At 52.4% G+C, this 26,612-nt stretch overlaps 2 protein-coding genes across 2 annotated transcripts; both read left to right on the top strand.

The window, feature by feature from the left end:
• The first annotated feature begins 932 nt into the window (after positions 1–932).
• LOC137302526 (thyroid receptor-interacting protein 6-like) lies at positions 933–8,858 on the top strand. The gene is made up of 5 exons (XM_067972264.1): positions 933–1,049; positions 2,177–2,346; positions 3,897–4,075; positions 5,230–5,350; positions 7,033–8,858. The coding sequence occupies exons 1-5, from the start codon at positions 1,019–1,021 to the stop codon at positions 7,162–7,164; spliced, it is 633 nt and encodes a 210-aa protein (XP_067828365.1). The 5' UTR covers positions 933–1,018; the 3' UTR covers positions 7,165–8,858.
• Positions 8,859–14,402: 5,544 nt separating this feature from the next.
• On the top strand, positions 14,403–18,114 carry LOC137302197 (somatostatin-1A-like). Its single transcript, XM_067971858.1, has 2 exons — positions 14,403–15,184; positions 17,583–18,114. The coding sequence occupies exons 1-2, from the start codon at positions 15,053–15,055 to the stop codon at positions 17,763–17,765; spliced, it is 315 nt and encodes a 104-aa protein (XP_067827959.1). The 5' UTR covers positions 14,403–15,052; the 3' UTR covers positions 17,766–18,114.
• Positions 18,115–26,612: the final 8,498 nt, after the last annotated feature.

Below are 26,612 nucleotides of genomic sequence, written 5' to 3' on the forward strand. Positions count from 1 at the left end.
TCAGAGATCTCGGAGGGTTGTAGGGGCTGGAGGAGGTTACAGAGATAGGGAGGGGGGCGAGGGCCATGGAGGGATTTGAACACGAGGATGAGAATTTTAAAATCGAGGCGTTCCCGGACCGGGAGCCAATGTAGGTCAGCGAGCACAGGGGGTGATGGGTGAACGGGACTCGGTGCGAGTTAGGATACGGGGCAGCAGAGTTTTGGATGAGCTGAAGTTTACGGAGGGGGTGGAAGATGGGATACTGTAGGTGGGTGATCTAATCAGTGTTTAAAATGGCATCGCTGGCAAGGCCGGCATTTATTGCCCATCCCTAGTTGCCCCCTGAGAGTGCAGCGGCGGGCCTTCTGTTGCTCGGCCACTTAAGAGTCAGCTACGTTGGTGTGGGGGACTGGAGTCACATTTAGGCCCAGACCGGGTAAAGACGGCAAGTTTCCTTCCCTAAAGGACATTAGTGAACCAGTTGGGTTTTTCAGATAATCCGACAGCTTCACGGTCACTTTTACTGATCAGATAAAAAATGTTAGATTTTTGTTTTGAAACTGAATTAAAATTCTCACATACTCACCTGGTGGGTTTTGAACTCCCGTTCTCTGGGTTATTAGTCCAGTAACATAACTACTGCACCACCGTGTCCCTTCTTCAATAGGGCAGGTGCTGAGTGCAGAGAAGCTATTTCATCTGGTGCCGGAAACCAGAACAAGGAGCAGAACCTTAAAGTTAGAGTGAAATCAGGAAGCATTTCTCCACACAAAGGGTAGTGGAAATCGGGAACTCTTTCTCTCTTTTCTCCCCCCCCCCCCCTCTCCTCCCTCCCCCCGCCCCCCCCCCCCAAAAAAAAAAGATGGGGGCGAGGGTGGGCCTGGTCTATTAAAAGGGGAGGTTGCCCCAAACTGCCATTTCATGTGCTTCTCCTTTATGTTCTCAGGCCTCTTTTGGGCCCTGTGGAGGGAATCCAGCCCAAGCGAGCAGGCCAGAGGAAGAGCTCGACCGAATCACCAAGAAACTGGTCCATGACATGAATAACCCACCGACTGAGGATTATTTCGGTGAGTGTCCAGGGTCCAGGGTCAAGGGAATGTAGGTGCTCCAGGACTTAGCTTAGTGCTGGAGTATAGAATTACTTTCCATTTCAGGGGCCAGTGTCACTGTCTAACCTTCCCAAGGCAGGTACAGAGTAAAGCTCCCTCGACACTGTCCCATCAAACACTCCCAAGGCAGGTACAGGGTTAGATACAGAGTAAAGCTCCCTCTACACTGTCCCATCAAACACTCCCGGGGCAGGTACAGCACGGGTTAGATAGAGTAAAGCTCCCTCTACACTGTCCCATCAAACACTCCCAGGGCAGGTACAGCACGGGTTAGATACAGAGTAAAGCTCCCTCTACACTGTCCCATCAAACACTCCCAGGGCAGGTACAGCACGGGTTAGATACAGAGTAAAGCTCCCTCTACACTGTCCCATCAAACACTCCCAGGGCAGGTACAGCACGGGTTAGATACAGAGTAAAGCTCCCTCTACACTGTCCCATCAAACACTCCCAGGGCAGGTACAGCACGGGTTAGATACAGAGTAGATAAGAAACTGTTTCCACTGGCAGGAGGTCGGGAACCAGAGGGCACAGATTTAATATAATTGGCAAAGGGACCGTGGGGAGATGAGGAGGAATTTTTTTTACGCAGCGAGTTGTTCTGATCTGGAATGCGCTGCCTGAAAGGGCGGTGGAAGCAGATTCAATAATAACTTTCAAAAGGGAATTGGATAAATACTTGAAAAAGAAAAATTTGCAGGGAAAGAGCAGGGGGAGTGGGACTAACTGGATGGCTCGTTCAAAGAGCCGGCACAGGCACGATGGGCCGAATGGCCTCCTCCTGTGCTATAAGATTCTTATCACTATGATCAGCTAACAGGACAGACTGGCGACTGAACCTGGGCCTGTGTAGCTCAGGACTGCGCTGGGCAGTGCGTCCAGCCACCGAGAGCGAACCCACAGTTGCCTCGGGGGTCAAATATTCAACCCTCCCTCTCTGAGGTCAAAGGTGAAGAGTAGGAGCTAACACTTGCCCTTTGATCCTGCTTGTCGTGACCTGGGAGTGCGACTAATCGCTGCTTATTTTATTTTTTTCGTTGCTGGCGTTTCGGGCTTGTTTAAAAGGTGCGTTTCTCGTTTGTCAGGGCGCTGCGCTCGGTGCGGGGAGAACGTGGTGGGAGATGGGACGGGCTGTATCGCCATGGACCAGGTGTTCCACGTCGAGTGCTTCACCTGCATGACCTGCCGCTGCCGCCTGCGAGGACAGCCCTTCTACGCCATCGACAAGAAGTCTTACTGCGAGTCGTGTTACATTGTAAGTACCCCATACCACGCAGCCAGTTACGATGTAAGTCTCCCGCAACGCGCAGGCGGTTATGGTGGACGCAACCCCGTACCGCGCAACTGGTTGCGGTGGACGTAACTCATACTGCGGCCGGTTACGTCGCGCGCGTCCCGTGCCGCGGCCGGTTACGTCGTCAGTGCGAGACCGCCCAGCCTGGCCATCGTGGGGTCACCGCTCAGCAGGGCTCATTCAAAGCTTGGGGTGAGTGAGCGAGAGAGTGTAACCTTGTTGATAGCCCTGTGTCCCAGTGTCCAGCCTAACACGTGCCATGTGCTATTTTAACACGGGCATTAACAAGCGACTGTCTCCAGGTTGTGATTTGCAGCCACACATATCCCTCGGCACTGGCACGACACGGTGTCTAACCCGGGCCAATGCTGCTCCCTGGCGGCCGATTGTCTTACTGCTGCTCTGTGTTCACTTTGGCAGATTGGCCAAAAACTATATTTTAAATGGAAGAGGGGACAAGAGAGTAATCAACAGCCGCCATTTGTGGGCGATTGACTCAGTAACCCGAAATCTTTCTCATTCCCCCCCCCACCCCACTCCAACCACTTGCCCCCGGAATCGGTTTGTTGTGCAAGTTATTTATTTTGTGATAATGTTCTCGCTCGCTCTCCGCCTAAAATATTCTTCGACATACGATGTCAGCCGTGGCTCAGTTGGGCAGCACTCTCTCTCTCTCTCTCTCTCGCCTCGGAGTCAGAAGGTCGTGGGTTCAAGTCCCCACTCCAGAAACTTCAGCCCAGAATCCAGGCCGACGCTCCCAGTGCCAGTGCGGAGGGAGTGCTGCACTGTCGGAGATGCCGTCTTACAGATGAGAAGTTAAACCGAGGCCCCGTCTGCCCTCTCAGGTGGACGGAGAAGATCCCATGGTGATATTCCCCAGTGTCCTGGAGCCAATATTTATCCCTCAACCAACATCACGGAGGAAACAGATTATCTGCTCATTATCAAATTGGCTGCCTCATCTCCCAAATTACAACAGTGACTCGGCTCCAAAAGTACTTCATTGGCTGTAAAGCGCTTTGTGACGTTCTGAAGTCGCTATCTGTTAATCACTGGCCTCTTGCACATCCCTGATTTCCTTCACCCCACCATTGGCGGCCGTGCCTTCAGCTGCCTGGGCCCTAAGCTCTGGAATTCCCTCCCTAAACCTCTCCACCTCTCTCTCCTCCTTTGAGACACTGCTTAACCAAGTTTTTAATCACCTGTCCTAATATCTCCTTATGTGGCTCCGTGTCAGTTTCTGTCTGATTTACACTCCTGTGAAGCCCCTTGGGACGTTTTACTACGTTAATGGCGCTGTATAAATGCACGTTGTTGTTGTAGCAGCACCAGTGGATCCCGTACCCCAGCGAGAGGCGGTGCCTCGGGGGAGGAGGAGGAGGAGGAGAGCAAATTGTGTGCTGGGGTTAGAAATAATCCCCTCGGCAAACATGACGGTGAAGTTTCAGACTGAATCGGCGGCTCGATGCGAGTATGTTGATTCTGATTGTTTGGTTTCTCTCCCTGTTCAGAACACTCTGGAGCAGTGCTCGGTCTGCTCCAAACCCATCATGGACAGGATCCTGCGAGCAATGGGCAGAGCCTATCACCCACAGTGCTTCACCTGCGTCGTGTGTCACCGGTGTCTGGATGGGATTCCCTTCACTGTGGACGCTACCAGTCAGATCCACTGCATCGAGGATTTCCACATGTAAGTACATTGCAGAATCACGGGTTAGATACAGAGTAAAACTCCATCAAACACTCCCAGGGCAGGTACAGGGTTAGATACAGAGTAAAGCTCCCTCTACACTGTCCCATCAAACACTCCCAGGGCAGGTACATCCCGGGTTAGATACAGAGTAAAGCTCCCTCTACACTGTCCCATCAAACACTCCCAGGGCAGGTACAGCATGGGTTAGATACAGAGTAAAGCTCCCTCTACACTGTCCCATCAAACACTCCCAGGGCAGGTACAGCATGGGTTAGATACAGAGTAAAGCTCCCTCTACACTGTCCCATCAAACACTCCCAGGGCAGGTACATCCCGGGTTAGATACAGAGTAAAGCTCCCTCTACACCGTCCCATCAAACACTCCCAGGGCAGGTACATCCCGGGTTAGATACAGAGTAAAGCTCCCTCTACACTGTCCCATCAAACACTCCCAGGGCAGGTACAGCATGGGTTAGATACAGAGTAAAGCTCCCTCTACACTGTCCCATCAAACACTCCCAGGGCAGGTACAGCACGGGTTAGATACAGAGTAAAGCTCCCTCTACACTGTCCCATCAAACACTCCCAGGGCAGGTACAGCATGGGTTAGATACAGAGTAAAGCTCCCTCTACACTGTCCCATCAAACACTCCCAGGGCAGGTACATCCCGGGTTAGATACAGAGTAAAGCAGGAAACGGGCAGTGACCGCTCCAAACTGTTTTCAAGCAGGGCCCTGATGCAGTGGAGAGTTGGGGGGGGGGGGTGGTCAGGGGGGAAGGAGAGTGGGGTCGGGGTGGGGTAGAGGGAAGGGGAGAGCTGCACTGTGCCCAGCACTGAATGGTCTGAAGTGGAAAGAGAGTCAAAGCACTGGCCCTGATTGCTCAGGTGTTACCGACCCATCCGCCACTGGAAACAGTTTCTCCTGATTTACTCTCTCAAAACCGTTTATAATTTTGAACACCTCGATCAAACCTTCTCTGCTCTAAGGAGAACAACCCCAGCTTCTCCAGTCTCTCCACATAACTGAACTCCCTCATCCCTGGTAAATCTCTGCACCCTCTCCAAGGTCTTGACGTCCTTCCTAAAGTGTGGCGCCCAGAATTGGACGCAGTACTCCGGCTGAATGGTTTTCCGATTTGTCTTTAACAGGAAGTTTGCTCCTCGTTGCTCTGTCTGTGCGAAGCCCATTATGCCGGAACCGGGACAGGAGGAGACGGTGAGAATTGTCGCCCTGGACCGTAGCTTCCATGTGAACTGCTACAAGTGTGAGGTAAGGAGCTGGTGCAGTGCTGGGGTTCCACAGACTCGGCTCGTATTCCCTCGAGTGTAGAAGATTAAGGGGTGATCTAATCGAGGGGTTTGAGATGATTGAAGGATTTGATAGGGTCGATAGAGAGAAACTATTTCCTCTGGTGGGGGGAGTCCAGAACAAGGGGGCAGAACCTTAAAATTAGAGCCAGGCCGTTCAGGGGTGATGTCAGGAAGCACTTCTTCACACAAAGGGGAGTGGAAATCTGGAACTCTCTCCCCCCAAGAAGCTGTTGAGACTGGGGGTCAATTGGAAATGTCAAAACTGAGATGGATAGATTTTTGTTGGGTGAGGGGATTAAGGGTTACGGAACCAAGGCGAGTAAATGGAGTTAAGATACAGATCAGCCATGATCTAATTGAATGGCGGAACAGGCTGGAGGGGCTGAATGGCCTTCTCCTTGTTCCTATGTCTGATCCCCTGGCATCTTCCTTCTCGTCCTCCCAGATTTCTTCCCTCTTTCCCCCTGAAGGCCCCGGGGTGGAGGTCCCGTGGGAGTCGGCTCAGCTGACTTGTTCTTCCCGGCGTGAGCCGGGGCGGGGGCACGAGGGCAGTGTTGGCGGCTATTGAACCAGGAGGGGCATCGCCGTAGAGTCCGATCCCGTCCCACCCTGACATCTGCACGCCAGCACTTGGCAGCTGCTGTCGCTGGATAGCGATCAAGGGCGGGGGATCCTGGCTGATTCCCCAGCCCAGGGGGAGCGGAGGCCATTTGTGGCGCCCCTCTCTCCCGCCACCACCTCCCCTCCTCCCTTTTAGGCGGTGGGAGGAAGGGAAGACTGAGGGTCATGAGGGGTTCCTGGTCTCTGGTCCCAGGTGAGGAGGAGAGTGTATGGGACGGGGTGTGAACTGTAGGGGAGTGGGGTTCCCAGATTTCACCCGGTGAGTTTGGAGTAGGTGCCCTCGTCAGTGAGGGGTTTCCCGCTGTGAAGTCGTTTGCCCCGTGGTGAACCGAGGCCGATTGTATCTCCGGCTGAGATGAGAGCAGGGATTGAACACTGGGACTCCAAGGTCCCAATTGGTTCAGTGCCGCAGTGCGTCCAGCCAGCGGAGGGCGATGTCAGCGCGAGGACCCACCGCGTCGAATAGCAATTGTTTCCTTTTAAGTGTCGGCCGGGGCTCAGTGGGGAGCCCTCTCGCTCGCCTCGGAGTCAGAAGGTCGTGGGTTCGAGCCCCACTCCAGAGTCTTGAGCCCATAATTCAGGCCGACACTCCCAGCGCCAGTACTGAGGGAGTGCTGCACTGTCGGAGGTGCCATCTTTCGGGTGAGACGTTAAACCGAGGCCCCGTCTGCCCTCTCGGGTGGACGTAAAAGATCCCACGGCCACTATTTGAAGAAGAACAGGGGGAGTTCTTCCCGGTGCCCAGGGGCCAATATTTATCCCTCAACCAACATCACTTTTTAAAAAAAAGTATCCGGTCATTATTTCGGTGCTGTCTGTGGGATCTTGCTGTGCGCAAATTGGCTGCCGTGTTTCCCTATATTACAATAGTGACCACACTTCAAAAAAAAAAGTACTTAATTGGCTGGAAAGCACTTTGGGACGTCCTGAGGTGGTGAAAGGCGCTGTAGAAATCAAAGTTCTTGAAATGTCGGTGAGCCATCTATCCCGTTGACTGTGTGTGCCCTTCGACCCCGGCAGGACTGCGGATTCGTGCTGTCGTCGGAGGGGGAGGGGTGCGGCTGTTACCCGTTGGACGGACACATCCTGTGCAAGACCTGCAGCGCTCGACGCATTCAGGATCTCTCGGCCAAAATCACTACCGACTGCTGACCTCCCCCCTCACCCGCTGGAGGCCGGAATCGCGTACCGAGAGAGAGACCGACCATCGGACGTGATTGGAGGAGGAGGCGGCGGCGGCGTGCGTTGCTGTACCCGAAGATGGCGGTGAAACTTGCGGAGAAGGCGTGCTGCGATCCCTGTCACGTGTGAAGGCGCAGAGCTGAGCGCCGTTCACCGTTACACACACGGGGTTCAGGCTGATCGCCAAGGAACCCCGACTCGTTTTTTTAAAAAAAAGTATAAATAAACTGAAGTTAGGTAGACAGTAATTATCCGGCGTGAGACGATGCCCAGATTATACCTTGACCCACCTCCTCCGTCTCTTTTTGATTAAATCTGCCCGGGAAGTCGGGCTTTCGTTCTGTCCCTTCTCTCCTGCTCAGCCGGTGCCCGGCTTGGTATTCTGAGACACGGGAGGAAGATTGAGATAACGTGGGAGGGGACCGGAGGGCACACAGGTAATGGAGAATATATTTCTGGTAAAGCTTCAGTGGCTCGGACATTGATCAGACTCCCCGCCCACAGTGCAACTCCCGAACTCAGAGTCTCGCATTCATTCTTTTCAAATCGGTTCAGTTGTTTCCCTCTCTCCCCCTCTCTCCCTCTCTCCCCTCCCTCTCTCTCTCTCCCCTCCCTCCCTCTCTCCCCTCCCTCTCTCTCCCTCCCCTTCCCTCTCTCCCCTCCCTCTCTCTCCCTCCCCTTCCCTCTCTCCCACTCCCTCTCTCCCACTCCCCCACCATGAATGGAACACAGTCCTGTTGCCGTACATTTCCCATTCTGATTTTCTTTAATTGATTTTCCTATAAAGTATTAACCAGATGAGGGTATGAAATGTAAATTATAATTCAGTTTTCAGTTTTTCCCTTTTCCCCCTCGAATCACTTGCTTTTCCTCCCATTTTTGGCCGTTCCCATTATCATTCCATTAAAACACAGATTTTTCCAAGATTTGTACCTTCCCCAAGTGGTGTGTTTGGGTTGAGATTATTGACCCATGTGTACAGTGAGGACCCAGCAATGAGCACACAGCCCACTGCCCAAACTCTGATTCCCAGGGAAAGAAATACACCCCAAAAAACCTGGGAATTTTTTCCACAAAAAAACAGGAGTGCAGAGAGAAAGAAGAGGGAGAGACCAGAAAGTAAATGTGACTCTGTATCTCTCGCTCCCTTTCTCTGTATCTCTCTGTCTCCCTATATCTCTCTCTCTATCCATCTCGCTATCTCTGTCTCTATCGATATCTCTCTCTCTCTATCACGGCTGAGGGGGTTGGGTCTGTGGGCGGGTGAGGTTAGAAGCCGTTTTGACCACGAGCTTGTGCCTTTTGGGGGAAACGAGCGCTGCTCTGGGGCGCAGCAGGTTACGTGGATTGGCGCCCTGTGCTGATTCGGGGGGGGGAGGGGAACGTTTCTGCCGACAGCTGAAGATGTGGAAGGAGGTAATGATGGAGGGGCAGGAACGGCAGGTCCTGGACTGGCTGGGGGCGAGGAGGAGAGAGAGTGTGTCTCTCCACCCCCCAGTCGGGGAGTGTAAAGGAGACAAAGTACAGCAGGGGGTGGGTCTAGTGGGACGTGGGGTGCGGTCTGAAGGGTTTGAGTTCTGATAGTGGCCTATTTCTCCGATGCCTGTTGTAAGGTTACGCAGCACCTGCACCGGAATAACTCAATAAAAATAAATGAATCGTAACATTACTATTCGTCTTGTTCAATCCCAATGAGGATCGAGATGCCCGCAAAAATATGGCTTTTTTTTTCCTAGCGGGTGTGCCTTTCCCCCAGTTGCCAGGGGCAGGGTCTCCCCGGCGATCGCCCCTCTCTCAACCCACCCGACCAAGAACAAACTAAATAGTGATTCATCACCGTGGGCGGTGTCTGTGAGCCCTGCACTCCAGGAGGTAACTCGGTGCCTGCCGGTGTGAGGTACATTCACAGGAGATGGCACTTTATAAAATGCAAAAACCAGTGTTCTTTTGGTCTGTGTTGGAGGACAGTGGGAATGTGCTTCTCGTTTGCTCGTGTGTGGGGGTGTGTGTGTGTGTGAGGGTCTCTGTGCGAGCCCTGCCCCTGCCCCAGTTTTTTGCCCACTGGGCAAAGATGACAAACTTGCCCTAACGTGCATTGCCCCAATCCTCTCTGTGATCTGTCACTGAGCCCAGCGAGGTCTCCGAGCTAGAATCATAAAAATTTACAGTACAGAAGGAGGCCATTCAGCCCATCGTGTCTGTGCCGGCCGATAAAGAGCTATCCAGTTCCAATCCCGCTTTCCAGCTCTTGGTGTGTGGCTCCCGCTGTCTTTCTCGTTCCTGTGTTGCCCTGCAGATTCCCAACTTTGTGTGTGTCTCTCTCTCTGTCTCTCCAGCTGATGTCGGGTGCAGGAGATCCTTCCTCTCTGGGGCTGGCAGTTTCTGCTCTGTGCTGTGTAACCACCAGATGGTGCTGTGTCGCTGGGCAGAGGATTATCAGCGAAAGAGGGCCAGGTTATAATTCGAGGACTCGGCTCCCTTCCTGGTTTTGCGGGTACTACAATTGGTCTCCGTGCCCCTGGGCTATGGAGGAGGTTCCTGCTCCTGATTGCCGTCCAGCACGCCCGTGCAAATATTGGGTGGGCGCAGCATTGGGGCTGGGTAGCAATGCCCTCCCCAGTCGAATAGCCTGCCGACACCTGAAGAGTAGCCGCTCAGGACAGGTACCAGAGGACGAATGAAACCTGACAGTTGGCACCTCGGGGTGGGAGGGGGGTGGGAAGTTCGACACGCGTGTGGTTTGGAGGGACTGCGGGTACATAATGCCTCTCCATTGCGTTCCTTATCTCAGCCGCACGCTGCAATATAAAGGCGTGGAGTGGGCAGTTCCCTCTCTTTGGAGGGGGGAGTGGGGGGGAGGAGGGAAGTGCGCAGCACTGCTCGTTGGCAAGGGGAAACAAGTGGGGAAATCGGGCGTGTCCGCAATTGTAAACGGGATTTGCCGCAACACACTATCGCACTCAAACGGTTTTGTTTATCGCCCCCTTCCACCCCGCAGCCTGATTCTCTCCCCTCTTGTCAGCCCCTCTCTCAGTACCTCATCACGTGCCCATTTCCCATGTGTGAGCCTAGACAACAGGTCAGCACTCTATTCAACCATGGGGGGCAGCGCAGCCTAATTGGAGTTCTGCTACAGGACCCGGCAGAGCAGGGAAACGTTGCCTGACCACCACCACCACCCCCACCTCCTCCAAAACCCAAGAACGCCACCCTTGGGCTGAGATCAGCTAACTGCACACAGAGCAGGAGCACAACCTGGGCCCTTCCCGCTCTCTGCGGCTCATTACCGCACCTGACAGTACATTTACCCGCAGAGTCGAGGGGCCCTCGCCCAGGGCACTATTGGAAGAAGAACAGGGAAGTTCTCCCTGGTGCCCTCAACCAACATCACTTTTTTAAAAAATGTATTATCTGGTCATTACCTCATTGTTGTTTGTGGGATCTTGCTGTGCGCCGATTGACTGCTGCGTTTCCTAAATTACAATAGTGACCATCAGCGAGAGCAGCGATTTAAAGGATGATTTCACGCAGCCTCAACTATTTTTTTTACATGGGGCATTTTTAAAATCATTTATGGGATGTCTGCAGCTTGCATTGCCTGAACAGAAATGATTCTAGAGTTATTTTTTTTAAAGAAAATGGCTTACGTGAGGGGTGATTGAAACTTGCAATAAAAACAATATAACCTTAAAATATTCATTGTGTTGCATCAATACACTGGGAGAATCGTTTATCTTTATTTGTGTGATAAGTAAGTTGGATTTCGAGGCACCCAGAGCTTGGAGGATATGAAGCAATCGCTGGTGAAATCTGTTCCTGCTAGTTTATTTTCTTTTTTTCACTCTGTCTCAATCCCCCATCCCTTCGTCTGATAGTGGGAGAATGTGGAGCAAGGAAATGGGCAAAAGAAAGGGGGGGAGAGAGAGAGAGAGAAGTTTGTGGACGTTGCTGCTTTAACAGTCTCCGGGGTCTCTCTTCCCCCCACATCTCTTGCTGAACATCTGGAGAGGATTGACTCTCTGCGAGCTGGAAGCAGAGAGGGCTGAGTATCTGAGCAAGGACTGTGGGGATGGAGTATCCGAGCTCACATCAAACTCCCGCCCTCTTCCACTCTTCACCCTCCCCCCACTTTCTCTTCCTCTTTCTACTAATTCCTCTCTTTGTTTTTTTCAGTCTTGGTTTCCCCTTTTTCTGTTTCTTTTTCTTTCTCTCTCTCTCTCCTCCAGTCTCTCCCTCTTCCCCACATTGTCCCTTTCACAGCTTCTGCCTCTCCGTTTCACACACCTTTTCCTGCTGCTCTCGCTGTATCTCTCCCTTTCCCCTTCTGCCTCTCTGTTTCACACACTCACCTTTTCCTGATGTTCTCTCTCTCTTTCCTTTCTCACACTAGCATTTTCACTTCCTCTTGTGTTCTCTCTCTCTCAGTTTTCTATCTCCCTCCCCAGTTTTCTCAGTGAATGTAAACAGGTTATTGGACTATGGGCAGCATCACACCTGAGTCTGTTCCCGTCCCCCACCAACACGCACTTCGCCATAGGGCTGACCGGATCCGGAGCAGGGACTGGACCCTGAATACAGTCCGGTCTGAGTGGCTCGGTACCAGGCCCCACACTGAGTCACGGGTTATCGGAGGGTGATGTAACCGGTGGTCACTTGGCTTCTATTTCTGCCCTCGAGGGGTTAATGTTCTGTGACCACAGCTTCGTGTTCTGAACTGATGCACGTCAATTGTCAGATTAACTTTTTGTTCAGAATTGAACAGGTCTAGGGAGATTTCCTGCTCCTAATCACTGTCCAGTGACCCCTGGGTTCCTGCTCCTGATCACTGTCCAGTGACCCCTGGGTTCCTGCTCCCGATCACCGTCCAGTGACCCCTGGGTTCCTGCTCCCGATCACCGTCCAGTGACCCCTGGGTTCCTGCTCCCGATCACCGTCCAGTGACCCCTGGGTTCCTGCTCCCGATCACCGTCCAGTGACCCCTGGGTTCCTGCTCCCGATCACTGTCCAGTGACCCCCTGGGTTCCTGCTCCCGATCACTGTCCAGTGACCCCTGGATTCCTGCTCCCGATCACTGTCCAGTGACCCCTGGGTTCCTGCTCCCGATCACCGTCCAGTGACCCCTGGGTTCCTGCTCCCGATCACCGTCCAGTGACCCCTGGGTTCCTGCTCCCGATCACCGTCCAGTGACCCCTGGGTTCCTGCTCCCGATCACTGTCCAGTGACCCCTGGGTTCCTGCTCCCGATCACCGCCCAGTGACCCCTGGGTTCGGGAGGTTTCCTGCTCCTGATCACTGTCCAGTGACCCCTGGGTTCCTGCTCCTGATCACTGTCCAGTGACCCCTGTGTTCGGGAGGTTTCCTGCTCCTGATCACTGCCCAGTGACCCCTGGGTTTGGAAGATTTCCTGCTCCTGATCACCGTCCAGTGACCCCTGGGATCGGGAGGTTTCCTGCTCCTGATCACTGTCCAGTGACTCCTGTATTCGGGAGGTTTCCTGCTCCTGATCACCATCCAGTGACCCCTGGGTTCCTGCTCCTGATCACTGTCCAGTGACCCCTGTATTCGGGAGGTTTCCTGCTCCTGATCACTGTCCAGTGACCCCTGGGTTCCTGCTCCCGATCACTGTCCAGTGACCCCTGTGTTCGGGAGGTTTCCTGCTCCTGATCACTGCCCAGTGACCCCTGTGTTCGGGAGGTTTCCTGCTCCTGATCACTGTCCAGTGACCCCTGGTTTCCTGCTCCTGATCACTGCCCAGTGACCCCTGGTTTCCTGCTCCTGATCACTGTCCAGTGACCCCTGGGTTCCTGCTCCTGATCACTGTCCAGTGACCCCTGGGTTCCTGCTCCTGATCACTGTCCAGTGACCCCTGGTTTCCTGCTCCTGATCACTGCCCAGTGACCCCTGGTTTCCTGCTCCTGATCACTGTCCAGTGACCCCTGGGTTCCTGCTCCTGATCACTGTCCAGTGACCCCTGGTTTCCTGCTCCTGATCACTGCCCAGTGACCCCTGGTTTCCTGCTCCTGATCACTGTCCAGTGACCCCTGGGTTCCTGCTCCTGATCACTGTCCAGTGACCCCTGGTTTCCTGCTCCTGATCACTGTCCAGTGACCCCTGGGTTCCTGCTCCTGATCACTGCCCAGTGACCCCTGGTTTCCTGCTCCTGATCACTGTCCAGTGACCCCTGGGTTCCTGCTCCTGATCACTGTCCAGTGACCCCTGTGTTCGGGAGGTTTCCTGCTCCTGATCACTGCCCAGTGACCCCTGGGTTTGGAAGATTTCCTGCTCCTGATCACCGTCCAGTGACCCCTGGGATCGGGAGGTTTCCTGCTCCTGATCACTGTCCAGTGACTCCTGTATTCGGGAGGTTTCCTGCTCCTGATCACCATCCAGTGACCCCTGGGTTCCTGCTCCTGATCACTGTCCAGTGACCCCTGTATTCGGGAGGTTTCCTGCTCCTGATCACTGTCCAGTGACCCCTGGGTTCCTGCTCCCGATCACTGTCCAGTGACCCCTGTGTTCGGGAGGTTTCCTGCTCCTGATCACTGCCCAGTGACCCCTGTGTTCGGGAGGTTTCCTGCTCCTGATCACTGTCCAGTGACCCCTGGTTTCCTGCTCCTGATCACTGCCCAGTGACCCCTGGTTTCCTGCTCCTGATCACTGTCCAGTGACCCCTGGGTTCCTGCTCCTGATCACTGTCCAGTGACCCCTGGTTTCCTGCTCCTGATCACTGCCCAGTGACCCCTGGTTTCCTGCTCCTGATCACTGTCCAGTGACCCCTGGGTTCCTGCTCCTGATCACTGTCCAGTGACCCCTGGTTTCCTGCTCCTGATCACTGCCCAGTGACCCCTGGTTTCCTGCTCCTGATCACTGTCCAGTGACCCCTGGGTTCCTGCTCCTGATCACTGTCCAGTGACCCCTGGTTTCCTGCTCCTGATCACTGTCCAGTGACCCCTGGGTTCCTGCTCCTGATCACTGCCCAGTGACCCCTGGTTTCCTGCTCCTGATCACTGTCCAGTGACCCCTGGGTTCCTGCTCCTGATCACTGTCCAGTGACCCCTGTGTTCGGGAGGTTTCCTGCTCCTGATCACTGCCCAGTGACCCCTGTGTTCGGGAGGTTTCCTGCTCCTGATCACTGCCCAGTGACCCCTGGTTTCCTGCTCCTGATCACTGCCCAGTGACCCCTGGGTTCCTGCTCCTGATCACCGTGCAGTGACCCCTGGGTTCGGGAGGTTTCCTGCTCCTGATCACCGTCCAGTGACCCCTGGGTTCCTGCTCCTGATCACCGTCCAGTGACCCCTGCTGTGTGTGAACATGAAATGCGGACTGGATTGTTCTTGACTGTGATGCACACCACAGTGGAGCATCCTGTTGGCACTCGCTGTCCAGGCTCACGTCTGGAGCCCGACCCAGCAGGGTGCGGGATTGGAGATGCAGCCAGCACCCTTAGAACTGTACCCTACTGGAGGAGTCCAACCTTCAAGGGAAGATGTAAAATTAACTTCTCCACAGATTAAAAGAAAAACACTGGGAAGAAAAATAAAATAAAAATCGAAACGATTTCAATTCACTGAGTGACCGGTGAAAGGGCTTTGCACTGATTGGTGCACTGCCCGCCCAATGGAAAAAGAACACCAATCCCAGAGCAAGGATTGTGGATAGATGAGGAGAGTGGGGGTTTTGCTCATGGTGTTGTCGTTCCTACCCCGTTCGAGGGGTATATAAAGCAGGTAAAAGGGGCTGGAGTTGAACACAGGAATCACACTGCCTCTCGCTACAGGACCAGACGAAAGTTTGGAATCTCCTACAGAAGAATCTCTGTCATTTTCTCTTCCTACACCTAAGAAAAGTATCTGTTCAAGATGTCAAGCCCACAGATTCAGATTCTCCTCACTCTGCTCTCTGTCGCCCTGCTACTGTCCAGGGTCTCGGGGGCGCCCCGAGGGGAGGGACCGCCCGACGTCCTGCAGGAGCGGACCCCCGAAGGGAAAGAGGTAAGGGCAGCCCTTAATAAAATCTCCGTCCTTACCGGGCGGCACTGATTAACCCTGCGCAGTCCATCGTGCGGTCTGGTACTGTTTTACCCCCTCTATGCTCCAGCTCCCACTGCGTTCGTCATAAAAAGTAAATGATCGGTTAATTTTGTTTAACTCGTCGCTGAATTGCATCTGCATTTTATTATCTTTTATTAAGTAAAGCGTTCGAGAGGTGTAGAGTGTGAGGGAGCTGGATTAACATCAATAGAGATACAGTCAGTGACACAGGGCTCTGGGCAGAGGGGTTACTGAGTGACAGTGTGAGGGAGAGGGATTAACATCAATAGAGATACAGTCAGTGACACAGGGCTCTGGGCAGAGGGGTTACTGAGTGACAGTGTGAGGGAGAGGGATTAACATCAATAGAGATACAGTCAGTGACACAGGGCGCTGGGCAGAGGGGTTACTGAGTGACAGTGTGAGGGAGAGGGATTAACATCAATAGAGATACAGTCAGTAACACAGGGCTCTGGGCAGAGGGGTTACTGAGTGACAGTGTGAGGGAGAGGGATTAACATCAATAGAGATACAGTCAGTGACACAGGGCGCTGGGCAGAGGGATTACTGAGTGACAGTGTGAGGGAGCTGGGTTAACATCAGTAAAGATACAGTCAGTAACACAGGGCGCTGGGCAGAGGGGTTACTGAGTGACAGTGTGAGGGAGCTGGATTAACATCAGTAGAGATACAGTCAGTAAGACATGAGTGAGTGTGTGAGATTAGCTGTCCTGATTAGGGGCTCAGTAACATTTCGAGGCAGCTTCTCCCAGTGACTCCACTGACACTCAGCTTTAATATAGACCCATGAGGCAAAGCTGTTTTTTAAAAAGAAAAATATCCAAAAGGCAGAAAGAGTTTTCTCGCCAGTACTGTATTTAAAGGAGCAGTGCACGAAAGGGGATGGGGCACCAAACAAGCAGATTCTACGTCAGCACAGGGACTTGGATAGTTTGATCAGTAGGAATCAGTTTCTTGTTCTTTTATATTTCAATGTTGTTGAAAGATTGATTTTTTTCTTGAACAGAGATTGAGGGATGAAGGTGGGTAGGTGGGATTGAGGGATATGGTGGGTAGGTGGGTTTGAGGGATATGGTGGGTAGGTGGGATTGAGGGATATGATGGGTAGGTGGGATTGAGGGATATGGTGGGTAGGAGGGATTGAGGGATATGATGGGTAGGTGGGGTTGAGGGATATGATGGGTAGGTGGGGTTGAGGGATGAAAGTGGGTAGGTGGGATTGAGGGATATGGTGGGTAGGTGGGTTTGAGGGATATGGTGGGTAGGTGGGTTTGAGGGATATGGTGGGTAGGTGGGTTTGAGGGATATGGTGGGTAGGTGGGTAAATTGGGTCTATCTACGAAAAATGACGGGCTAGTTGGTACAATTTGCCTCAAATTAATAATTTTATACAACCACCAAAACACGGTCTCTCTCACAGACGCACACCAAAAAATATAAAGCACGGGAAGAATTGAGGTCAACATTGTGAAAACCACCAAGGTTAGAAAGAGGAGGAGAGAAGACGAGATAAATCAGGAGGCTTCGATTACCTGACATCAAGTTAGGGGTTTAAGAGTCTGTCGATTGTAGGAGGAAGGAGTTTGGAGATTTGGGGAGGGAATGAGTTGTTTTAGGAGACGAGGATCAATTTCAACGCAATGAGACTGGAGGGAGGAGAAAGAGTGTAGGACAGGGGATTTGGAACTGAGGAGGAGTGAGAGAAAACATTCAGAGGTGGACCGACCAGAGTTGATCAAATAGAGAGAGAAGGAGGTCTGTGAAGGAACGAGAGCTGGAGATCAGAAGAGGGTCATGCGGATACCAGTGAGGCGGGGAAAGGCTGTGTTTCTCTTCCTCCTTTATTCCTGAATCTCATTCCCTTACGGCGTTAGCCGTGGCTCAGTGAGTGGCACTCTCGCCTCTGAGTCAGAGGATTGTAGGGTCCAAGTCCCACTCTAGACACCTGAGCACATAGTCCAGGCCGACACTCCCAGTGCAGCACTGAGGGAGCGCTCCCCTGTCAGAGGTGTCGTCTTTTGGATGAGATGTTAAGCCGAGACCCCTCTGGTGGATATAAAAGATCCCACGGCCACTATTCAAAGAAGAGCAGGGGAGTTCCGTCTGGTGTCCTGGCCAATAGTTTATCCCTCAACCAACGTCACTAGAACAGATTATCTGGTCATTTATCACATTGCTGTTTCTGGGATCTTGCTGTGCGCAAATTGGCTGTCGCGTTTCCTACATTACAACAGTGACTACACTTCAAGAAGTACTTAATTGTCTGTAAAGCGCGGTGGGGCGCCCTGAGGTGGTGAGAGGCCCTGTAGAAATGCAAGTCTTTGTTTCTTATCCCTCAGGAGCTGTCCAGGATCATGGTGCTGAGACTCATCTCCGATCTGCTGCGATCAGAAAACAAGGCGTTCCCGAGCTCCGATAAAAGGGACCTGCTTCAGGACGGGACCGTTCATCGGTTGAACTCCCCGCGCGACCGTAAAGCCGGCTGCAAAAACTTCTTCTGGAAAACCTTCACATCTTGTTAACTCGGCAGAGAGAGACGGAAAAGTAAAACCAATAATTCCAATCTCTCCTCCCCCACCCACCAACCCACCATCACAAGCTCCTTGCCCCAACCGAGGGCAACAGACCTCCTCCAGCCACTTTGTGCAGAGAAATTGTAAACAGGTTCTTTACAGACAGGTTTATGATTGAATTCCACAGAGCCCGCCTCTCCCTGTATCTCCCCATCCATCACCACGCCCTGTGCAACAAGACTGTTACAAAGCACGGACGAACTCTGAGCATCTCACATTACCAGTGGTGTTTGTGTTCATTTCCACCCTGTTGTGTTGTAAATAGTTGGCTTGTTACCTTTTTTCTCTCAGCATGAAAAGCTCTCGCACAATAAAAAGGTTTGCATACACTGATTGTGTCACTGTATCTGTGTCTGGAATCAGCGGAACCTGGAAACATGTGTCCAACTTCAGTCAGTTGGCTGATCCCAGCCGGGGAAACAAGTGGGGCTACAGAGGGCAATATCAGGAGTATGTTAGGAGAACGAGGGTGGCTGAGAGTAGCATGGGCCCGTGATAGACGCAGGTGATATTGTAATTGAAAACCAGCCAAATGGCAGACTTGCTAAATAGTCACTTTACTTCGGTCTTCACTGCAGAGGATGAGGATAAAGTACCAGAAAAATCAAACAAAGGGAGGAACTTACTAGGTTTAATCTCTGTGACCTCCTCCAGCCCCTACAACCCTCCGAGATCTCTGCGCTCCTCCAGTTCTGGCCTCTTGCGCATCCCCGATTTCCATCGCTCCACCATTGGCGGCCGTGCCTTCAGCTGCCTGGGCCCTAAGCTCTGGAATTCCCTCCCTAAACCTCTCCCCCTCTCTCTCCTCCTTTAAGACGCTCCTTAAAACCTACCTCTTTGACCGAGCTTTTGGTCACCTGTCCTAATATCTCCTTATGTGGCTCGGTGTCAATTTTGTTTGATAATCGCTCCTGTGAAGCTCCTTGGGATGTTTTACTACATTAAAGGCGCTATATAAATGCAAATTGTTGTTGTTTAATATAAGTTTAAAAAAATGGTAATGGAGAAAATAATGAGACTAAAGAATCTCCAGGACCTGATAGTTTCCATCCCAGGATATTAAAAGAATGGAGAGACTGCGTTCAGTTCTAGGCACCGCACCTCAGGAAGGATAGATTGGCCTTGGAGGGGGTGCAGCGCAGAGTCACCAGAATGATACCGGGGCTAAAAGGGTTAAATTACGAGGACAGGCTGCACAGACTAGGCTTGTATTCCCTCGAGTGTAGAAGATTAAGGGGTGATCTAATCAAGGTGTTTGAGATGATTAAAGGATTTGATAGGGTAGATAGACAGAGACTATTTCCTCTGGTGGGGGGAGTCCAGAACAAGGGGGCAGAACCTTAAAATTAGAGCCAGGCCGTTCAGGGGTGATGTCAGGAAACATTTCTTCACACAAAGGAGAGTGGGAATCTGGAACTCTCTCCCCCAAAAAGCTGTCGAGTCTGGGGGTCAATTGAAAATTTCAAAACTGAAATTGGTAGATTTTTGTTGTTTTTTTTTATTCGTTCATGGGATGTGGGCGTCGCTGGCAAGGCCGGCATTTATTGCCCATCCCTAATTGCCCTTGAGAAGGTGGTGGTGAGCCGCCTTCTTGAACCGCTGCAGTCCGTGTGGTGTTAGGAAGGGAGTTCCAGGATTTTGACCCAGCGACGATGAAGGAACGGCCGATATATTATGGTGTGTGACTTGGAGGGGAATGTGCAGGTAGTGTTGTTCCCATGTGCCTGCTGCCCTTGTCCTTCTAGGTGGTAGAGGTCGTGGGTTTGGGAGGTGCTGTCAAAGAAGCCTTGGCGAGTTGCTGCAGTGCATCCTGTGGATGGTACACACTGCAGCCACAGTGCGCTGGTGGTGAAGGGAGTGAATGTTTAGGGTGGTGGATGGGGTGCCAATCAAGCGGGCTGCTTTGTCCTGGATGGTGTCGAGCTTCTTGAGTGTTGTCGGAGCTGCACTCATCCAAGCAAGTGGAGAGTATTCCATCACACTCCTGACTTGTGCCTTGTAGATGGTGGAAAGGCTTTGGGGAGTCAGGAGGTGAGTCACTCGCCACAGAATACCCAGCCTCTGACCTGCTCTTGTAGCCACAGTATTTATGTGGCTGGTCCAGTTAAGTTTCTGGTGACCCCCAGGATGTTAATGGTGGGGGATTCGGCGATGGTAATGCCGTTGAATGTCAAGGGGAGGTGGTTAGACTCTCTCTTGTTGGAGATGGTCATTGCCTGGCACTCGTCTGGTGCAAATGTTACTTGCCACTTATGAGCCCAAGCCTGGATGTTGTCCAGGTCTTGCTGCATGCGGGCTCGGACTGCTTCATTATTTGAGGGGTTGCGAATGGAACTGAACACCGTGCAATCATCAGCAAACATCCCCATTTCTGACCTTATGATGGAGGGAAGGTCATTGATGAAGCAGCTGAAGATGGTTGGGCCGAGGACACTGCCCTGAGGAGCTCCTGCAGCAATGTCCTGGGGCTGAGATGATTGGCCTCCAACAACCACTACCATCTTCCTTTGTGCTAGGTATCACTCCAGCCACTGGAGAGTTTTCCCCCTGATTCCCATTGACTTCAATTTTACTAGGGCTGCTTGGTGCCACACTCGGTCAAATGCTGCCTTGATGTCAAGGACAATCACTCTCACCTCACCTCACCTCTGGAATTCAGCTCTTTTGTCCATGTTTGGACCAAGGCTGTAATGAGGTCTGGAGCCGAGTGGTCCTGGCGGAACCCAAACTGAGCATCGGTGAGCAGGTTATTGGTGAGTAAGTGCCGCTTGATAGCACTGTCGATGACACCTTCCATCACTTTGCTGATGATTGAGAGTAGACTGATGGAGCGGTAATTGGCCGGATTGGATTTATCCTGCTTTTTGTGGACAGGACATACCTGGGCAATTTTCCACGATGTCAGGTAGATTCCAGTGTTGTAGCTGTACTGGAACAGTTTGGCTAGAGGCGCGGCTAGTTCTGGAGCACAAGTCTTCAGCACTACAGCCGGGATGTTGTCGGGGCCCATAGCCTTTGCTGTATCCAGTGCACTCAGCCATTTCTTGATATCACGTGGAGTGAATCGAATTGGCTGAAAACTGGCTTCTGTGATGGTGGGGATATCGGGAGGAGGCCGAGATGGATCATCCACTCGGCACTTCTGGCTGAAGATGGTTGTAAACGCTTCAGCCTTGTCTTTTGCACTCACGTGCTGGACTCCGCCATCATTGAGGATGGGGATGTTTGCAGAGCCTCCTCCTCCCGTTAGTTGTTTAATTGTCCACCACCATTCACGTAAGGGGTCGGGGGTATTAAGGGTTAGGGAACCAAGGCGGGTAAATGGAGTTAAGATACAGATCAGCTGTGATCTAATTGAATGGCGAGACAGGCTCGAGGGGCTGAATGGCCTCCTCCTGTTCCTATGGAGTGTCCCAGGGATTGGTGCTGGGGAGATGTACTGAGTGGGGTATCCCAGGGATTGGTGCTGGGGAGATGTGCTGAGTGGGGTATCCCAGGGATTGGTGCTGGGGAGATGGACTGAGTGGGGTATCCCAGGGATTGGTGCTGGGGAGATGGACTGAGTGGGGTATCCCAGGGATTGGTGCTGGGGAGATGTACTGAGTGGGGTATCCCAGGGATTGGTGCTGGGGAGATGGACTGAGTGGGGTATCCCAGGGATTGGTGCTGGGGAGATGGACTGAGTGGGGTATCCCAGGGATTGGTGCTGGGGAGATGGACTGAGTGGGGTATCCCAGGGATTGGTGCTGGGGAGATGTGCTGAGTGGGGTATCCCAGGGATTGGTGCTGGGGAGATGGACTGAGTGGGGTATCCCAGGGATTGGTGCTGGGGAGATGGACTGAGTGGGGTATCCCAGGGATTGGTGCTGGGGAGATGGACTGAGTGGGGTATCCCAGGGATTGGTGCTGGGGAGACTGGCAGAATAAATGAATCATGACTGCTGCCAGGATAGCGGGCACAGACCTGTACGATACACTGCCTGTGTTCGCAAACCAGCTGTACGTTGATGTAGTGGAATTCCTTTCGATTGAGAAAGGTGTCAGGCTGATGATGGGGAGCATTAGGGCAATGTGGGTGCAGCCTAAGAACATAAGAACATAAGGAATAGGAGCAGGAGTTGGCCGTTTGGCCCCTCGAACCTGCTCCATCATTCAATCAGATCATGGCTGATCTTCAATCTCAACTCCACTTTACCCGATCCCCAGATCCCTTGATTCCCCTCGAGTTCAAAAATCTATCGATCTCAGCCTTGAATATATTCAATGACTGAGAATCCACAGCCCTCTGGGGTAGAGAATTCCAAAGATTCACAACCCTCTGAATGAAGAAATTCCTCCTCCTCTCAGTCCTAAATGGCCGACCCCTTATCCTGTGACTATGCCCCCTAGTTCTAGACTCTCCAGCCTGGGGAAACAGCCTCTCAGCATCTACCCTGTCAAGCCCCCTCAGAATCTTATATGTTTCAATGAGATCACCTCTCATTCTTCTAAACTCCAGAGAGTAAAGGCCCATTCTACACATTCTCTCCTCATAGGACAACCCTCTCATCCCAGGAATCAATCTAGTGAACCTTCATTGCACCGCCTCTAAGGCAAGCACATCCTTCCATAGATAAGGAGACCAAAACTGTACAAAGTACTCCAGGTGAGGTCTCACCAAAGCCCTGTATAATTGTAGTAAGACTTCCTTACTCTTGTACTCCAACCCCCTTTGCAATAAAGGCCAACATGCCATTTGCTTTCCTAATTGCCTGCTGTACCTGCATGCTAACTTTCCGTGTTTCTTGTGAGAGGACAATTCTCTCTGAACACCAACATTTAATAGTTTCTCACCATTTAAAAAATATTCTGTTTTTCTATTCTTCCTACCAAAGTGAATAACCTCACATTTCCCCACATTATACTCCATCTGCCAACTTCTTGCCCACTCACTTAACCTGTCCATATCCCTTTACAGACTCTGTGTGTCCACCTCACAGCTTACTTTCCCACCTAGCTTTGTATCGTCAGCAAACTTGGATACATTACACTCGGTCCCTTCATCCCGGTCATTAATATAGATTGTAAATAGCTGAGGCCCGAGCACTGATCATTGTGGCACCCCACTAGTTACAGCCTGCCGACCTGAGAATGACCCGTTTATCCCTACTCTCTGTTTTCTGTCATTAACCAATCCTCTATCCATGCTAATATATTACCCCCAAACCCATGAGCCCTTATCTTGTGTAACAAACTTTTATGTGGCACCTTTTTGAATGCTTTTTCAAAATCCAAATATACTACATCCACTGGTTCCCCTTTATCTACCCTGCTTGTTACATCCTCAAAAATCTCTAATAAGTTTGTCAAACACTATTTCCCTTTCATAAAACTATGTTGACTCTGCCTAATCATATTATGATTATGTCTATGGCACCCTGAGGAAGTCTGCCATCTGGGTGAAGCCTAGTGCTCTCTCGTCCTGCTTCGCTCTGTCCATGGGGAAAGAGATGTCGGTGTTCCTCCTGGTGTAGAGAGCCTCATTTGCCTCCCTGATACGGCGGTGAACAGCAAACTGAGAGATGTTGCTGATGTCGCCTGGCTGCAGCCTGAAGGGAGCCCGTAGCATCAAAGTTAAGGGCCATGGTCACCTTGACAGCCACGGGCAGTGCTGTCCGTCGAGCTGTGGCTGCAGCAAGTGACATAGCTCGGTGACAGCCTCCTTTGTGAAACGAAGGTGTCTCATACACTGCTCCTCAGTTAAGTTGAGTTCCCTGAAGAGGTGGCTGTGGGTATGGCCTCCTGCACGGTGCCTGGCTCCTCCACCTCCCTCTTCCCCCAGCTGCTTTTGCTCTCTCCTGTCTCCTTGGCCGATCCCCGTCTTCCTCCAGCCCCGAAGGCAGACCTACAGGACCGGCCATGGCCGCAGTCAAACTGTTCTGAAGGCCAATGTAAGCAGTCCAGCACCAGCGAAAAGCAAAAAATCAGAGTTAAGTTGTAGAAGCAAGAAAACAGGCCAAAAAAACACCCAGGAGTTAACCAGCAGCCTACAACAACAACCTGCATTTATATAGTGCCTTTAACATAGTAAATTGTCCCAGGGAGCTTCACAGGAGCGATTATCAAACAAAATTTGACCCCGAGCCACATAAGGAGATATTGGGACAGGTGACCAAAAGCTTGGTCAAAGAGGGAGGTTTTAAGGAGCGTCTTAAAGGAGGAGAGAGAGGCGGAGAGGTTTAGGGAGGGAATTCCAGAGCTTAGGGCCCAGGCAGCTGAAGGCACGGCCGCCAATGGTGGAGCGATGGGAATCGGGGGATGGGCAAGAGGCCAGAATTGGAGGAGCGCAGAGATCTCGGAGGGTTGTAGGGCTGGAGGAGGTTACAGAGATAGGGAGGGGGGCGAGAGCCATGGAGGGATTTGAACACGAGGATGAGAATTTTAAAATCGAGGCGTTCCTGGACCGGGAGCCAATGTTGGTCAGTGAGCACAGGGGGTGATGGGTGAACGGGACTTGGTGCGAGTTAGGATACGGGGCAGCAGAGTTTTGGATGAGTTCCAGTTTATGGAGGGTGGGAGATGGGAGGCCAGCCAGGAGAGCATCGGAATAGTCCAGTCTGGGGGTAACAAAGGCACGGATGAGGGTTTCAGCAGCGGATGAGCAGAGGGACGGAGACGGGCGATGTTATGGAGGCGGAAGTAGGCGGTCTTGGTGATGGAGGGGGTATGGGGTTTGGAAGTGGATGTGCCCTTTAAATCGCGCTGCTGACGGGTCCTTGCTGCCTGTTAGCGCCATGAGTTGCCGGGTAGATTTAACACGTGTCGAGTCGGGGGCCGGGGCAGCCTGACATCGCAAAAAGGGGCCGTCCAGCAAGCCTAAGACCCTCATTTAAATATTACAATTAGCGTTTTTCATTCTTCTGGGAGGCTCCTAATTCAGAGGAGCCTGATCCAATATGGCGGAATGGACGCGCGAGGTTGCCCGCCATATTGGATCCTTAAGCGCCCGTTTCCCACCCGTCACGTTTCTAGGCCTTGGACGCGAGTAAAGCAGCCCCCTAACCCCCGGCGGGGAGAGCAGGTCCGCAGCTCCCTCTGCTCGGCCTGCGAAGGGGTTAACGAGGATTTTGGGATCCCGCTGTGTCTTCCTTTGTGTGCGCCTGCATGTGTCACATCTTAATAGCACCCACCCACCCCGCCTACCGTTCGTTAAAGGTCCCCCAGAACGCGAGCGTAATTTACCCAGGGATTACTCAGCTGGATAATCGTGACTCGGAGCCGAGGGACGAGTTCTCCATCTCCTTCTCCGCACTTCCCCCGAATCTCTTAGAACAAAGCTCCCTGATTGGGGTCAGGCCGCGGGAGCCTGACGATCCTTTTGAATAAGGACTGTTTCTTTTACTCCCTTTCAGTTCAGCCGCCTGCAAACGTCTCCTTAATAATTTACTTGTTTCTTTGTCACTCTCCGCTGCGAGTTAACCCTTCAAGTGCCAGTGACATTCCATTCCATTCTTTTCCTCCCCTTGTAGATGTTGACTCTCCACCCCTCCCCACGCCCTTCCCCCCGGGTACAACTTCACTGGGGGCGCAGGCTGCCCTCAAACAAGCAGCCACGTTTCAGCTAGGGAAGTGTCGGCAGGCTATTCGGCCGGGGAAGCCATTATACAAGCTATTCGACTGTGGGAGCATCACCACCCCGCCTGATTCCGCTCCCCCGCTCACAGACTGTCCAGCTGGGAGTGATCAAGGGGGACGGACCCTTGCTGATCTTCCCCACCACCCCCAAGCCAGGGGCACTGAGGGGAGCTCTAGCCCCCACAGTCGCACGCCACCCCCCTGAGAGATCAACGGTCTGAGCCTGCAATTACTGCAAAGCTGCCACCCATCAATCTCCCCAGAGAGCAAGAGAGAGAGATGGGATTATCCAGACGTCACCCAGGCAACCTGAGGGACGGTGTCTGCTTCTTGTGAAGACTCCCCCTCTCAGATCTTCAGGTTACTTGAGTCAAGTGCTGGAAGGATTGAGGTGTCGTGAATGGAGGGGTGGGATTCAGGACCCCAGGTACTTTGAGTCACAAACACTTAATTCATTCAGTGAAACAAAACATCCCAGGAATATAATGAGTGTATCAGTGGGTTACAAAGTGTGTGTCTGTCTCTCTCTCTCCACCTCATCATTTTCACCATCAAACCTTCTTTCTGTCTCTCTTTTCCCCATTCCCTCTAAATCTGTTTCTTCTCACTCCGTCTCTCTCCTCCCTTCTTAGTCTCACCGTCTGTCTGTCTCACTCAATCTGCCTCTCTCACTGTGACTCTGAATTTTTCTCCATCTCACTCTCTCTCTTTCTCCCTCTGCAGTGTCTCCTGGGTTTAGTCTCTCTGCTCTCTGCACTGAGAGTCAGTGCCCGGGGAACCTGTGCCCCAGTGAGAGTCAGTGTCTGTGGAACTGTCCCCCAGTGAGAGTCAGTGTCTGTGGAACTGTCCCCCAGTGAGAGTCAGTGCCTGTGGAACTGTCCCCCAGTGAGAGTCAGTGCCCGGGGAACTGTCCCCCAGTGAGAGTCAGTGTCTGTGGAACTGTCCCCCAGTGAGAGTCAGTGCCTGTGGAACTGTCCCCCAGTGAAAGTCAGTGTCTGTGGAACTGTATCCCAGTGAGAGTCAGTGTCTGTGGAACTGTCCCCCAGTGAGAGTCAGTGTCTGTGGAACTGTCCCCCAGTGAGAGTCAGTGTCTGTGGAACTGTCCCCCAGTGAGAGTCAGTGTCTGTGGAACTGTCCCCCAGTGAGAGTCAGTGCCTGTGGAACTGTCCCCCAGTGAAAGTC

Source organism: Heptranchias perlo, chromosome 35 (assembly GCF_035084215.1).
Source record: "Heptranchias perlo isolate sHepPer1 chromosome 35, sHepPer1.hap1, whole genome shotgun sequence".
Classification (NCBI taxonomy): Eukaryota; Metazoa; Chordata; class Chondrichthyes; order Hexanchiformes; family Hexanchidae; genus Heptranchias; species Heptranchias perlo.